This window comes from Falco rusticolus, chromosome 9 (assembly GCF_015220075.1).
Source record: "Falco rusticolus isolate bFalRus1 chromosome 9, bFalRus1.pri, whole genome shotgun sequence".
Taxonomy (NCBI): Eukaryota; Metazoa; Chordata; class Aves; order Falconiformes; family Falconidae; genus Falco; species Falco rusticolus.
Window position 1 is genome coordinate 723,917 of NC_051195.1, and position 16,691 is coordinate 740,607.

The window sequence follows — 16,691 nt, forward strand, 5'->3', positions numbered from 1 at the left end:
AGATTGGCAGGCACCTACGTTACACAAATTTTACTTATAGCTGACTTCAGAGAAGTTAGGAAGCAAAATTTTTCCCCATCTTTCTGAGGTAAAAGCCATTGAATAATACAAGAGATGTCATTGCTTTCTATATAAAACTACTCTCTATAGCTTTATATGGATTTTTTTAATACTCCCATAAGTGAAAGGACAAGATGAGTGAATTCTAAGAATGCATCTTATTAAAATATAGTAACATATGTTTTTAATTTCTTAGTTAAACATTTGGGTAACCTAAATAAATAAATAACATAAGCATAAAAGTGAACAGATATGGAAATGAAAGTAAAAACAAACAAAAAAAATTAAAGGAGGCAGATATCACCAAAAATTTTAAGGGTTGAATTGCTCAGACAGTACCAGAAATAGTATCACTCTTTCCCAGGATTAGGCAAGGGAGAGCATGGCAGTATACAGAAAATTAAGCAGGCTATATGTTTTATACTGTAAAAGGCTAAAATGAAATAAGCAACTGAACTAGCATACACTGGCCTCAACGGCTTGGGAGGAAGAAGCTGTGTAGGGAGGGAGGCAGGTGCTGTGATCACTCCATGGGTTGGAGCACCTGCTGCTAAAGGCTGTAATCCCTCTGCACCACAGCTGGCACCCATGGAATCACTTTAATGAAAGGGTAACCCTTTTCTCTACCAGTCTGGAGAAGCTTTCAGCTTTAAGGCTGCAAGAGAGCTGATCCTGCCTGTTCATGCTTACTGTGGGCCACTGCAGATGATTTGAATAGGAGACACTTATTAGTTAACTGGGGTGGTGTTAACGGACTTTGAAAGATCTGGATGAGTGTGATTACTGTTAGCATCTTTAAAAACAGAATTGGCACTATTTACAGAAACACTAATGATAGGAAAATATGTGAAATTTTCCCCTTATGTAATGTTTGTTGAAAGAATTATGTGTTCTTTTAGAGGAACTTTTAAAAATAAACAGGCTGTTCTCTGTAGGCTTTCTTCTTGATGATGAAGACGTGAATTTTAAGAATCTCAGCAATATTCCTTTCATCATCTTAAACACGTTGCAATTACAGCTGTTATATTCTGTATAGGGCTTTTAACAGGAATGTAATATCATGGTATATTGCCCCCCCCCTTGTTTCTATGCCTAAATTAGGAGTGTCTTATAATATTTGCCTCCTTTGCAGTTTTATGATAATTGGTAGCATTTTTGTTTAGAAACCATTATCATCAGCTCACTGAGAACAGATAACCATAAAGAATGTAATGCTACTTCAGGCAGTTCTATTTTTATTTACACTGGGTTTATCCAGGATAATATCACTGATACTTGATCCTGATTTACAGTGATGAAAGAAGAAAACAATCACCATTCCATGCAACCAGTAAAAAGCCAGAAAGGGAACCGTAAGTAATATACTAGTAGAGTACAGCATAAAGAGGTAAACTGCAGGATCCATACTGCTTAACTGAAGTGCGAGATTAACAAACAAAAATTGGAATATTATTTTCAGTTGTCCTCCTACTCATTTTGACATGATATAAAATATACAGCTCATGGTGCCTGGGAATGAGAATGATCAGTCATTCCTCAAAGGATACTCATTCACTTGCAGAACTGAGGTGTTTGAGAAAAAATGGGTGAAATAATTCCTGAACACAAATCCTTAGATTAAAAAAATAATCCTGGAATTTCATAAAGAATTTATTTGGCCTGTCCTAAATTAGAACAGGCATCACCTCTCCCAGTTAAATGAATGCATGCTGGCTTTGCCTGTTGAATGTCAGTGAGATTTTGATGAGACACAACATAGGTGGTACTGACTATATGAAAACCTGATGAGTTTGGTTCAGCGCATGTAATCCCATAAAGTCAGAGATGATTTCATGGCTGGTGAAATGAAAGAAAACTCCAGTCTCTTGGAATCCCAGAGAAAAGAGAGAATATGCAAAAGTAAACACAGATGGGAAAAGACAAACTCTTCCAAACCTAAGAGTGGTTTCTCTGCCTTTTGCAAGTCTCTGCTTACATCCAGGTTAAACACAGTCATGCAAGCTTCATCCTTCCAAGGCTGCAATAGGGCTATTACATAGCATCTTATCTATAGTTGTCAGTGGTCATGTATGCTTTGATCAGCTGATTTTCCACCATCATACGCCTTGAAGTGCAATATATATGGCTGTGCTTCAGGTTTAAAATTTGGGGAAAATGCAGAAAAGTTCAGGGGAAAAAAAATCAGGATTTTTTTTTCCATTTGCACAATAAAAGAGTGGGATGACACCCAGTTTGGAGCACAGATTCCTGTATCTTGGTCTGCTTTGCAGGTGTTGTACAATCCCCTCCCTCCAATACCCGGCATTAGGTAGCTATCGTCAGGCAGGATGGTGGACTGGATGGACTTTGTACATGCTATGGACCACAACAGTTCTGGTTTGCTTAAGGTTTTTCTCCTGCTTTCCCTAGAAAGTATAGAATCTTCTCACAGCTTTTCTTTCTTTTCTGATTTGAGAAAATCATCAGATCTGTTGTATATTAACAGTTTCCAGGACAAAGAGACATGCATATTAGTATCCTCAAGACTTTCACTGGTAAAAGGCCTAATTGTCTCTTAATAAAATACAAAACACAAAAAGAAGAATGGAAAATGTAAGAGGAAAAAATGAAAAAAAAAAAAAAAAGTGTAATGAATTATTAGTGGTTTCAGGAATATCTGTTCCTAATAACCCCTTTGGTCACCCAGCTTGCACATTTCGCCCTTAGAGGTGTAGTTGGAGTTACGCTGTACATCGAAAGATGTCATGAAGAATAAATTATTGTAAAAGTCAGCTTTTAATTAAACTTCCTCATTTCAAAAACAAAGTGGGTCTCTGTTTCCCTAGAGACCAGGCTATGTAAGAAGGCAGAATATTCTCTCCCTTTCCCTTTCCTATATTTGACCACTATAGAGCAGTTTTTGTGTTTTACTTTATTGTCCTGCAGGATTAGTAGTAATTACTGAATGGACATTTTCATAAGGTGACTGTAATTGTGGCAGTGTGGTGGGGAAGCTGCGCTGATACTCTTGATGTGCAATTGTTCACTGACGGGCTGGACATCTTTCAGGGCATGTTACTACACTGGTTTTGAATAGTGGTATCAGACACGAGTGCCCACTGAACAGAAAGGGAACCCTGTTTTCAAGTTTAAAAGTCAAAAATTAATACAATTCTGCTACAGAAATAATCAAGACGTGTCTGTTTGAACCTCCAGCACAATTGCACTGGGGTGAGAGAAAATACTATTGTCTGAGAGAAGACAGGATGACTAAGTGTAGCATTTTTGGCACTAATTTTGCACCATTGTAAATGACTGCATGGGCAATCATGACCCAGCATTCTCTGGTTCCCAGACTGATCTGAGACAGTGAGCATTGCATCCTTCTCTCAATTTCCGTTGGTATAGAGGAGACAACATCTGAATTACTCAAGAGTAGACAGAGCTACAATTCTAAATAAATTAGCATTTTTTTGCAGTCGTGTTAAAATATTGAAAATTGAGAAGCTCATATAATACCATTTGTGCTAAATATTTGCATATTAAATACAAATTGCACTTTCCTTAATGAAGTGAGCTGCTGTGGTGGTTTTGCTCAAGGAAAGTCCACCACTACATGACTTAGAGCCTGTATAACAAACACCATGTTTAATGACAGTGGTGGTTTTCTCCCCTTTTACATCCACACATCTGCCAAAGACAATGTTCGTATGTCTCTCATTTCCCCTCCAACACATTCTCCTTTTCATCATTCAGATGTTGTTAGATATGATTTAAGATTACAAGCAAATATACTGTTTTTCAAACTGAAATATAATGAACAATTTAGATAAACAAAACATAATTTCCAAGGAGAATATACGGCTGTTAGTATACACCACTGTTAGTGGCCCAGATTCTTTGCTGTGCCATGGAAGTCTGGAGGAACTTTTCTAAACTCTATTTCTCCTAACTCTTGGTTCTATCATCTTTGTTGGTGGAAGTTTAAAAGGCACCAGCATGGCACAACAGTGTCCAAATACTAGGTTTGGTATTTAGAGTAAGAATATCCTCTTGAAAATCAGAGTAGAGGGCAAATACCAGATGATTTTACACCTGACAAGAACTGTCCAATTCAATTCATGATAAACCTCATCCATTTTTCTATTCAAGATAACATTTTCCTTGACAGTTTCAGTATTATAATTTAGTTGAAACAGGGCTTAGGTTTCAAACACAAGCCCCTTCTTTCCATAGAACACCAAAGAGAAGTCAGTGGCTCTTGTGCTGAGTAATGAGCACAGGGCCAAACTCCTGGTAGCTGTCAGGGCAGCTCCTGCTCTTCCATTCAGAGTAGAAAAAAGCCCCTGTAGTTATGGATGGGTTCAAATACCGGACAGTTTTTCTCCTAAAAAACAGAGTAAAATTCTCATTGTCTTGGCTGTGCAACAGACAGGCCTTGTGAACGGGCAGACCTCGTCATGAGGATGACAGCAGGATGATAATTTTCTTGGGATTTGTTAGGTGCTTGTTAGGACACATATGTGTGCCTGTGGCTGACTTCCTGGAAAGCAGGAATAAATGAGAGGACCTAGTTTTACTTAGCCTGTATTACTATCAGGAATTTTGAGCAGCACTTAGTAGTGCTTTGAATAGCAATAAAAAAAAAACCAACGCAAACCAACTGACAAGGTCATCTATTTGTCTCCCATTCAACTTACCTTTGTGAAGGTAAAACTACTTACTACATTTCTAATGAAGCAGAAATTAAACAAAGCCCCGTGCTGTATCATCTTCCATTTCACAAGTAAAAGAATCAAGAAATATTGTGGAATGAAACCCTCCTCTGGTGTTAGGGCAATCACATCCTTTTTTTCCCACTCCTTTTTCCTACACCACGTCTTGCAAACCTCTCAGATAAAGACCATGATTCTGTGCTATCGATTTGATTGTCCAAATATTAGTGGAGAATGAGAGAACAATGACAACTGAATGGCAGACAGACTGAAGCCATTTAATGGCATCTTTCATGCTTTTCTTGCAGAATGTAAAGGCGAGTGAAAGCTGTTAGCTCAGAGATTTGCAGTGTATTTAAAAACAAACTATCCCTTAAACAAAGCAAAAATTACTTTCTGATATAAAAGTGCTTTATCCTATTATTTGAGAGCGATTCTTTCTGATTTCTCAAAGAAATATTCTTTAAGAGCTTTTCTTCGCCTTTGGAAAACTCTTCTTAAAATGCAACCTCAAATTGTAATCCTTTTACAACTTTCAGGCTCTTTTAAATAATGACTAACTCCTGTAATTTTCTGTAAAGAGTACAATAACTAACATACCCATTTCAAAACATGCTATGAAAGAAAACAGCATAAATCTTAAATTGAAACTTAGGAAGTGGCATCTCAGAAATTATGAAAGTACTTAGTGATAGTGGAACAGAGACAATAGAATGGCTAAAGAGCCATCACTCACCTTAATGGTTCTGATGTGGTCTGCTAACATTAGTTATTTCTGGGAAGTGCATTTAATTAGACATTCCATGAGACATTTCATTTCAAAAAGCTGTAAAGCATGGCATCATGAGCATGTTACAGCATTCTGCAGAGTCTGTAGTGACTTGGGATCAATTCTTTTACTAAGGAGCTCTGTGGCGATCCTGCATTTTATCACCAACAAAAGTGCAGGAACTCTCTAGAGCTAGTGCGATACAAACATGGACCATTTCGGCAGTGCGGCTCTTCCATTAGGTAGTACTGCACTGAACAAAAACGCAGCACGAGGCCCCCCACCAGAGCTGGCCCTCCATGCGTGCCAGCAGTTGGTGCAGCAGAACAGAACTGTTGCAAACTTGGCTATTCATGGGCTGGCACACTGCGACCGCGGCTGCAGGGCACACTTTTCTCCTCACTACTTGAAAGGAAGGTTGCAGGCCCAGTAGTTAGTTTATGGAGGAAACAAGAGATACTCTGGGAAAACAAGGCATGTGAGTTACTGTCTCTTGGAGAGCTCCTGGAAGTGTCACCCAGCCAAGCGAGGGGCTGGTGGCATGGCAGGGAGGGTGGCAGGGAGCTGCCGTTCCTGGGAGGCAGTGGAGCATCTCGTTCGGGGCCTTCCCTCCTCCTCGCGGTGCCTCTGTGTGAGGCCGCCAGCGCGGCCATTGCTCAGGCCCAACCACCAGCCTGACGCTTGGTTGTCTTCTCTGCCTCGGAACATCCCATGTAACATCCCCTGACACGGTGAATAAGGCTCTCCATGGTGGGGCCGGTTCTGAAACGCTGCGCAATCTCTGTGCAGGAAAAACATTGCCTGCCCAAGCTACCCACCAACTGAAATCAAGTCCTTACTTTGTTACAATAGTTGAATAAAAACCAATGTGGCTGCCTTCACGTTAGCGAGGTTAAGACGCGGCGGCGAGTCCTAGTGACTCACACAAGACGAACGATCTGTGCTTTCCCAGTGCCGGTCAGGGCTCGGCCGTAACAGCACCTGAGCGCCTGCCACATCGGCCGCGGCGTTCATTACCAGTTCACTACCAGTTCATGACCAGTTTAAAATCACCGGCGCGTGCGAGATGGCTGCGGCAGCGGGGATGCCCCGGGCGAGCCGGGGCGGCGGGGCGGAGCGGAGCGTCCCCGGGCCGGGCCGGCGGCAGGGACGCGGGCAGCTCGGGCTCGGGGCGGGGCGGGCCGGGGCGGCGCGGCACGGCACGGCACGGCACCGCACGGCGGGGAGCCCCGCGGCGCGGCCCCGCACAGCCCTGTGCACCGGCGGCGGGACAACTCCGTGACCCGCCGGCCGGGCGCCAGGGCGGGCGGGGCCGCGGCGGGAGGGGGCGGGGGTCCCGCGCCCCGGCCCCTCCGCACCTGCGGGCGCCGCTGCCGCCCTCCCGCTGCCACCGGGGGCGCTGCGCTGGGGGCGGCCCGGCCCGCCCCGCCGCCGCTCCCGCTCCCGCCTCCCGGCGCTGCGGCCGCCCGGCTCCCGCTGCTCCGCTCCGCCCGGCCCGGCTCGGCTCGGCCCGGCCCGGCCCGGCCCGGCCCGGCTCGGCCCCGCCGCGCCGCGCTGTGGCAGCCGCCGCGGGCAGGCGGACGGCAGGCGGCGGCGCCGGGCTCTGCCATGCGGGCGGTCGGCGGCGGGGCGCGGGGCGGGTGAGGGCGGCGGCGGCGGCGGCGGCGGTTGGTCCCGCCCGGGGGAGCCGCCGGAGCGGCGGGGAGCGGCGCGCAGGGCATGCCATCCGCCTCGCCCCGATGTTTCACTGGGGCAAGTGGAAGAAGAGGATGGGAGCGAGCGCCTCCTCCTCCAAGAGACCCGTCTTCGACGAGCGGGAGGACGGTGAGTGCGGGCCGGGATACCCTGCCCCGGGGGTGCCCAACCCTGCCCCGGGTGGGCTAGCCCCGGGGTGCCCAACCCTGCCCCGGGTGGCCCAGCCACGGGGTGCCCATCCTCACATCTGTAGAGCCCCGCTCTGCTCGGTGCAGCGCGTCCCGTGCCGGGGCTGCGCGGTGCGGGCCCGGAGGGTGGGGGGGTGTCGGCCCCCCGCCCCGGGGGCGCGTGTGCCGGTCCGGTGTGGCCTCCCTGCGGGGCGCAGGGTCAGCCCACAGAAACGGGGCGGTGGTTGGTATGGTAACAGATAATTGAGAAGCGGGCAGTGAGGCGCCAGTGTAGCAGTGAAGTTTCAATCTGCAGGGTAATCTCTGGCTTTAACAAACCAAGATCAAGTGCAGCCGTCCATCAAACTTAGCGACTTGTCATTGCCGAAAGGCTGCTTTGGGGTTTGTTTCCCAAAACACAAGTTTGTTGTATAAATGCACCATACATGCATACCACAGATGCATTAGACATCTCGGATGCAGGGCGAAATTTCAGAGGACCAAAGGAAGGAAACTTTGACTGATGGTGGGGGACAACTCTGGAGAGGCGTCAGGCCGGCAGACAGGGTGGTGGGTGGCTGGGAGCAATCCTGACATACAAAACACTGCATTGGCTCTAGGACACCAACCAAGCGCTGGCAAAATTCCCCAGGTGCTTGGGGTGCTGGAATTTTGCACTTGATAAACTTGGAGTTAGATATGTATGTTAATTCGAGTCTTCAGGTTTACGTGCGTGCTGGGTCTGCTGGCATCCCCTCGGTGAGGGTGGTCAGACCCGAGACTGTGCCGCTTCTGACAGCGAAAGGCGTGTTACATCACGTAAACTTTTACAGGAGAAGTAGCTAGTTGATATCACCAAGTGTTATTAGCAATTTGGAGTATAACATTAAATTGTTAACTCTTGCATCTCTTATTACGGAACTGTAGAGAAAACATCTGTTTGAATGCCAGCTCGCTGCCCGAGGCGTGTGCTGTGGTGTGACTGAAATGCACATTGACATTGCTGTTGGAAGGAACTGCAAAACCCATCCAACCCCCGCCCCGGCCCTCCATGCTGACGGTGTGTGTGAGCTGGGGTCGATGTGCCTGCCGGGTGTGTGCAGCTCTGGTGGGATTTACCAGAATTTTGTGCTCAGAGTGGAAAACTCATTTCCTCTTGGATATGTTGGGTCAGCAGGAACAGCTTTGCTACATAATTCAGAAAGCATTTCATTCTGACCTGAGCCTGTATACAGCCAATATAGGGAAACTGAGCTTTGCAGGTGAATGATCATTGCCAAAACCCTGATAACATCTCATATGGTATTTTCAAGCAGCACTTTTGCAATAGTGGAGACTTATTAGGACATTACTTTCTTAATATTGCCTACTTTTTCATCATGGCTTATTAGTGTGTGCTCAGAGCAATTACAATGTTGTTCTGGTGAACTCATATTTACTGGCACGGCATGGTTGCTATGGAGATCTCTTTAAGACATTCCAATAACTTTCTTACATAAAGAAGCCAGTTAATACTTTGGTTTTGTGTGTGACAATGTGGAAGACTTACTAGTGATGACAATTTAAAGTGAAATAAATTTAAAAAGAAAAAAAAAAGTGAAAAGATGGGTTAGTATATGAAATTTTAGCCATAGGTCGTTCCCTGTGATGGATATACAAGAATGAGCCTGACTGTCTAAATCCAATGGTTAATCCCTTTTAATTATGACTGAGTGTATGTAAATAGAAGGTTACCATTTATCCTAGTGAGTAGTAACACAAGGCTCAGTATTTACCCTGAGATAAATCAAATTCCAAATGTGTAAATGATTTTTGAGTCAAGAAAACCCTTACAGTCCTCTTGCCAGACTTCATTGGCGCTGGTTTCAAGACTTTACTGAATCACTGCCTCAGGTCAAAGTGGCATGGCAAAGCCAGAGCATGGTGGGTTTCCTAGGGGTGGGCAGTAAATGTCCTTGCTCTTGGTGTAAAACACCCTGCCCTGGAGGATTATCTGCAGTTAACCTCACAGTTAGAAATCGTCTTTTTTTCTCCAGTCTGCGTTTGTTGAACCCCAGCATCCTGCTGCTGGATCTCACCTCAATTAACCGGAGGAGTTTCTGTTGCCACACCCCTCTCTCGGCACAGCAGCAGGCTGGGACCACGGCCACCCAACATCTGTGTCGGTGTGATGTGTGGATTGAGCTCTCTGAGTCCATGACTCTGAGGGTAAACTTCATATTCCTGAGTCTGTCCTGTGGATCTTCTCTCAGCCCTCTCTTTCTTTCAGCATCTTTTTTTTGTTAATGCTGGGACTGAACTCATTGCTTCGGCAGGGATGGAGCCCGGAGCGGGTCAGTACTGGTGCAGCCTGTGCGCAGCACTGGCTTGCTGTCCATCCAGGGGCAGGCGGCGTGGAGCTGTGCTTTGGAGAGTCGTGCCTGAGGAACACCTATCCTGCGCCCTCCTTGCTTCCCTTCATGGGGCCTCCATTTTCCCCCTGGTTCAGGTACCTTCTCGAGTGTGAAGCCGGGTGCAGGCCAGTTGTCACTGGTCCTTTGTGTCTGAGCTGCAGTGGGGGGACCTGCCTTCCTCTGACACCCTTTTGGTGCTGTGCTTGGCTGCAGTGTGTGCACCGAGCTGTTTCGTGTTTCCTCATACAACCTTTGAAATATTTCTGATCATTTTGGAGCTGGGATTCAACTAATAGGAAAAGCTGACTCTGAAAGGATAGGGTCTGCGTGTTTTGTGTGTGCTTCCAGACAGCCCTGGTACGTGAGAGAGTGGTTCCCCTTGGCTTGTGAGCATTGGCTCCAGCTGGTTCCGTTTACACAGAAACCTTGGCGTGTTCAGCAGCTGCTGCATAGGCATTGGCTGGGTGTGAACTCGAGGTGATGCCTTTTGGTGAGGTACTTTGTACCCTGTTTCTGAACAGAGAAGGTTAATGAATGGGCGGGAAAGAAAAAAAAAAAAGTAAGGGAAGAAAGATGTAAAAAGGATGGGAAGAAGAAGATAAAGTAATAGAGTAGAAGGGCTTGCAAGGTTGAGCGCTCAGAGTTACAGCGTGCTGGAGTAAGGTGGCCTCAGTAAGCCAAGGTGAATTGTAGTGGGCTTGTAGGTTTAGCATTATCACAGCATGCTGTCTTCCATCAGGAAAAACAGGCCTTTGTCTGTAGAGGCCTTTTAGGGTTTCTTATTTATACCTGTAAGCACCTTTTAAAAGCTTCTTACTTGGTCAGTGAATTTGCCAGCACAGACGAAAGCCCTGTCCGGGTGCCGGCTGCCTGGCTGCCGGTTGTGGACTATCGGCTCTCCGCAGCAGGGCACAGAGTGCTGGAAGGTCTCAGCATGGCAGTTGCAGGGTTTGTTTTTCATGTGGGCAGAAAGGTTTTTGTGTTGTTTTTCTAGGAAATGGCCAAACAAGTTTTATTGACACCCCAATCCTTTTTTCTTTTTTGAAATTGATTTTATACTTTTTTTTTAATATACTTTAGTTTTTATACTAAGTGGTGAAAACCTGTCATTATGAAGCCAACAGGAATGTTTCAACCCAAATATTTTAAAAAAACCTTTTAGCAGCATTGCTGGCACTTGGGAAACAAGGCTGAGTAATAGGAAATACAAGGCACGCTTACACTTGGTGCTATTAGTGGTGCCCACAGTTGTGTTATGTGAGAGAGGGGGGAAAACACAGCATGATGCATCTGTATGTGCAGTTATATCTACAGAGGAATTTCAAGAGTGCGTTTTGGTTGTGGCTTCTCCTGAATCGAAGTGGCTTACTAAAAAAGTGTATGTAAATATACATGAGAATATGTAAAGCCATCTGCTGCTTTCTGCTGAGCTGTTCCTTCCTTCGCTTACACCGAGGTGAGTGGTCTGAGGGCTTTCTGCCTGTTTCCTGGCACTGAATTGGATTTCCAGCTGATTTACAAGGTTCTAATGCTGCAGCCCAGTTACTTTCACCGTGATTAGTATTGTCTCTCGATCACTTCTTTACCACTCCCTTATTTGACTCTCTGCCAGTGTGCAGATGGCTTTTTCTAAGGGGGTCAAGTGCAGGCTGCTGGGTTTATCCTACTTGCATCAAAATCAACTTTTTAAACCAGGTTCCCGGTTTTGCAGCCCAGGGTTTGGCCAGCGAGGCAGCCTGGCGCAGAGGTGTGTGGGGTTGGGGCAGGGGCAGCGCCATGGCTGGGTTGGTTTCCCCTCTCAGGGAATGGTCTCTGAAGTGCTGTGGCGCGGCTGGTGCTGGGAGGAGGCTGGAGTTTGGGAGCAAACGGACCCAGCGGTGAGGGCGGCCGGCCGCGGCCTGGCAGGGTGAGGGGTGCCGGGGAGGAGAGAAGCCCCTCTGGGGGGCTGCGGGGGGGTGCATGCCCCCTCCTCACTGGGGCCAGGCTGCTGCTCCAGGCTGGCCCTGTGACTGTGGGCACCACCCCGTGTGCGGCCCTGCCTGTGGTGGTCGATCTCCCCGTGTTGGCAGATGTGGGTCTAAAACTTAAAAAAGAGCTGCTCTGCAAATGCCCGCTGCAAGTTTCCAGGCTGAGAAATGCTGTTCTGTAAAAATGTGTGTCTGTGGTGAAACAGGAAAACTGTTACACGTCTCGATGCTGCTTTCCTAGCTGTGCAGTTTGCTGAAGAGCTCCAGCTGTAGGGATGTGCTGGGCCCTGGGGGCTCCTGAAGCCCGAATAGCACTGGAGGGACGGTCCCACTCTGCCTCCCCACCAGCCTCATCCTCGCGGGACCACGGGAGGCTGGCGGCCTCGGCAGCTGCGCGGCACAGCGCCCGTCCCCATGGAAACGGGCAAGAAGCTGCAGAACCTGGGGGATCGTGCTTAAAATAACCCCCATTTTAATTTCAAACCATGTGTTGGCAGGCTGTAGGGTTACACACACCAGAGTGTGCATCCCTCCTGCCTCACCCTGCTGATCTGGTGAGCGAAAACTGGAGCACTTCGTCTGCGGAGCTGTTTGATGTACAGAGAATGAGCCCTGTGTGTTGGTGCCAAACCTGCCTCTTGCTCTGACCCATCACCCTGCAGCCACCTCCTGCTGCGCCTGCACTGGTTGGGTGCTCTGGGTGCTGGGTGCCACCAGCTGCGGCTTCGGGAAGGATGCTCAGACCCATGTGCCATCGTCAGCTTGCATCCCTTTGAAGTCAAGAGTTCAGTTGTCGCAGATTGGCAAGCTGTTTACATTCCTCCTTTTACTTCCTATTTTCCCATCCAATGGGAGTGAGATGTCCAGCATTCCCCACAGTGCCAAGCTTTAATTTTTCCTATCGGGATTCTTCCCTGTAATTGTTTGTTCCAGGGGTCGGGACCTTTGGGGAAACAAGGGCGTGCTGCCAGGCTGTTGGAGGTGTTGGAGTGACAGAGATGTGGAGAGGATGGGGAGCAAAGCCTGACCCCATCACGTGTCTCTTATCTCTGCGGCAGCCCAAACGCCTCCTGCCAGGTCTGCCCCAGGTCTGGGGGCATCCCACTGCGCTGCCAGGAAACGGGCCCTGGGAGACAGGACAGTCCCAGCCAGGGACCAGGAAAAGTTTTTCTCCCTCTCCGAAGGTGATGTGTCATAAACCAGGTGCTGCTCTTCTGCGGGGTGGCCACCGTGGCCTGACTGGGTCCCCTGGTCCCTGGGGGCTGGGGCTGCCCTGCCCAGTAAGCCAGTTACAGGATCCCAAATACTGTTTATTTAGGATCAGATACAGATGTTTTAACCTTCTGTGCTGTGCAAATTACTTACTGAAGTAATCACTGATCAGATTGCAAGGCAAACTTTTTTCATAGCCTGACTCTTGGGTGGCTGTGGGTTGAGAGCACAGATGCCTTTCCCTGTTATTTAAAAACAAGAGAAAAAAGCCTTTATGTATTATCGAAGTGGTAGCTTAATAAGTTAACGGGGGGAGGAGGGAGTGGGAATTACAAGGAGGTGTCAGAAAAGCTGTGTTTAGTATTGTCAGCGGTGCTTTGTTTTTGCTTTAATTCTTGCTTCCCCCGGATCCGTGGCTTTTTGTGTGCTTTGCCCAGAGACAAGCGCTTGGCACACGCTCGCTGCCCCCCGCCTCCCCAGCACAGCCGATGCTCCTTCTTCAGTCTCAGGATTGAAAACTTCTCCGCACGTGAAGCTTTTCAATGTGGCATGTAATGCAGAAGTAAGGTAAATCCAGAGAACTCAGCAACTGCAAGTCATGAAAGCATATGGTGATATGTGCAACGTTTGGGTTACTGGCTTGCTTTCTCCTTCAGAAATAATTAATAACGTTGCTGTCACTCTCTACACTGAAGGCCGTGGTCTGTTCTCAGTAGCGCTGAAAGAAATCTGAAGAAAAACCGTTCTGGATTCCACTGATGACAAGGGAAAAAATGTCTCCCTTTGAACAGTGAAAGCTGCAGTTATGGAGAACCATTGCTGTTGCTCACCTAAGACCGTGCTTTATCTTTCACTCGCACTGGCTTAAGAACAGGTATTTAAATCTTCTGATTTACAGCTATTTACAAAACTGATCTGCATTTTGTAGAGAGGATGGAGTATGCATGACCACTGGACATTTCATATTCCCAGCATTTTGTTATCTATCTTGTTTTTTCAAATCCTTGCAGTGTTTTCACGTTTCCTTTGCTGTTTCCTATGTTACAGGTTCACGGTTAGCAGGGGTGCAGATGGGGTCCGCGCTGTGCGGGGCTGGGTATGCTCATGCTGCTCTGCCCTCTCCTTGCTTGGCCCCTTCCCACTCATCATCTGTCCTGTAGGTATGCCCGGCATGCGTGTGGAGGCGATGCCTGCTGCCAGCCCAGCAATAGGGTCTGCGTGGTGCAAGTTTTCCTGCTTTTGCATTTTGTGGAGGTCCAGCACACATAGTAGACCTGGCCAAGTGTCCTGGTTAGACCACGACACTGACAAATGTTGTTTCTCCGAATCTGAGTCCAGCATCCAGGTGGCCATTCCGCTTTGGGGAGTGGGGCTGCAGGGTCCTCTGCAGGGACAGGCTGCGCAGGCACTGGTGATGCCCTCAGGTGGGGGGGTCCCAAGGGGTGGGCGTTTGAGCACCGCTGGGGTCACTGCACCCTTCAGGAGGTCCCTGTGAGGGACTGATCCGTGCTGAGCCTGCCAGGTTTCTGCCAGCTCTCTGCCTGCAGAGGCACCAGCTCCCAGCCGACCCTCCCAGGTCCGGCAGCGTGGGACGGTGCTGCCGGGAGGCAGGAGGGAGGTGAGGGCTGCAGCAGCTCTGCACAGAGCCGGCTCCCTCTGAGCGCTCGTTTGCTCTGGGGAGATGTGGGCTCTTGATGCCAGGTTGGTCAAACCCTCCTCCTCCTCCCCGCTGCTCCCCAGCCCCCATGCATTTGAGTCTGGCTCATCGGGCACGTAGCCAGAGGGGGATGCTCTGTCCCACAGGACCCACACGCAATGGCCTGCCCCTTGGTGCCGAGCAGCGCTGGATGGGGATTTCACATCCACCCTTCTGTAGGAATAGCCCAAACACCTTCTGGAGGTGAGGGAGGAAAGGTCCTGCAAGGCCTTGGGGACTCATGTGTCTATGGGAGGTTTAAAGAGAGGAGATGGGGGTGAAACAAACCCTGAGGGCAGCTGAGGCTGTTTGCATGAAGCCAAAGTAAGAAAATATTAAGAAACCCCACAGCAATTCATGGGATGCTTGAGCGATAGGGAGGGAAAAGGGCAATCAAGAACAAAGTTACTGGAAGTACAGTTCAAGTAAAATGTTTGACCAAATTAATACTTGGTCTGTTCTGTAAAGGCTACAGTCTTCACAATCGACTTGAAATGGGCTTTCTGTGAATTCAGAAAAGCACGCAGGAGCACGCTGCTAGGGGTCTAAACACCTCACTGACCACGTTCCTGGTGCTGGCGTGGTGACCTTCCCAGCTCTGCTGGCATTCCCAGTGATGCCTGCAGCTGTGCTTTCCAAGGGTACAGGTCCAAGGAAATGGAGCTGATGGTGCCAGCTCGCTTGTACACACCAGCGCCAGCAGCTGCCGGCCAGGAGAGCTTGCACCGTCAGTGCCTGGCTGTGAAGGCACTCACAAGGCCATCTCGTGCTGTGGCTGGCAACATGTCAGCGTGTGTCACTTGACAAGTTAAACCTCCCCGGAAATGAAAACAGTTTTATCTTTTTGCAGTTTGGTACTTCTATTATGTGGAACTTGGGTTCTGAAGTGGTAAGCTGGTTGAAGTGCCGACAGCTGGTTGGGCTGGGGGGTCACCGTGCAGCGCATTGGCCAGAGGAGGCATGTGTGGTGTGGTGTGTGCTCACCAGTTCACACAGCTTGGGCGATAACGTGGGTTTCCTTTTAAATATCAGTTTATTTTGTGTGGGAATGCCTGAAATTGAGTGATGCTCGCTTTCTCCCCAGTCAGGACGGGCTTTCTGCTCACTGTGGCCACGACCAAGTCCCCGTGAGTGTGGCCCATCTGGGCGTGCTCTGGCAGGGGACATCACTGAGCCTCTTGTTCGCAGTCAGCCTGAGAAATGCAGAAGCAGGTATGACTTTTCCTGTTCTTTTCCATGGACCTGCTCTCCAGCCACAACTTCAAACACAGTGTCATTCAATGGTCTGTGAAGTGTTTCACAGCTGTGGGTTTTGTTAATGTGTGGTTTCTACCACCTTGTCCTCAGATCCCGTAATGAGGCACCTACATCAGTCATGGATAATAACTTCCTGTTGTGTGACGTTGCAGAGAAGTAACGTGGAGTGTGGTGGCAGTGACAGAGGGATGCCGGAGGGTGTGTAAATCCAAGATGCTGAGTGTGCTCGTGTGTAGATAGGTGTGCACTGGGGAGAGCGACCATGGCTGGTTTGGCATTTCTTCCCTGAAGTAAAGAGAGCTGCGATAGCTCATGAGTGGCTTAGCTTCTCCTAACAGTAAAAGATAAATGTCGGTGTCCTCTTTCCCTCTCTTGCTTTTCTTTAGGAATTAAATTACTTCAGGTGACAGTTATGGAACATTAAAAGCATTTAGGTGTGTGTGAACAGACGGCTCTGAATACTGCTAAGCAATGACGACAGTGTGTGAATGTTGATGTGCTAATTTACATCTAGTCTGTTGTTCAGGGTCTTTTCCAGTGCTGGGACTAGCAAAGGAGTGCAGGTGCTGAATGGTGTTCTGAATTTGGCGGCTTGGTGGTTTGACTGCGCACCAAACCCCAATGGTGGTTAGCCGTGCTGTGTAATTAAATTACACAGCAATGTAATGTATTTACAGCTCAGCTGACTGTTCTGAAAGCTGATAATTTTCATTTATTATTCCAAAAAATACACTTATTTGGTTCAGTGGCACCAGCAGAGAGCTGGTGGGCTTCTGTGGTG

General features: G+C 48.1%; 1 protein-coding gene across 1 annotated transcript in view; it reads left to right on the top strand.

Annotated features, from left to right (window-relative positions):
- The first annotated feature begins 7,148 nt into the window (after positions 1-7,148).
- Positions 7,149-16,691, top strand: part of STK32C (serine/threonine kinase 32C) — a 96,686-nt gene continuing 87,143 nt past the window's right edge. The window contains exon 1 of the mRNA XM_037400647.1: positions 7,149-7,347. Coding sequence (XP_037256544.1) covers positions 7,263-7,347 — 85 coding nt within the window. The 5' untranslated portion in view covers positions 7,149-7,262. The remainder of the gene's footprint in view (positions 7,348-16,691) is intronic.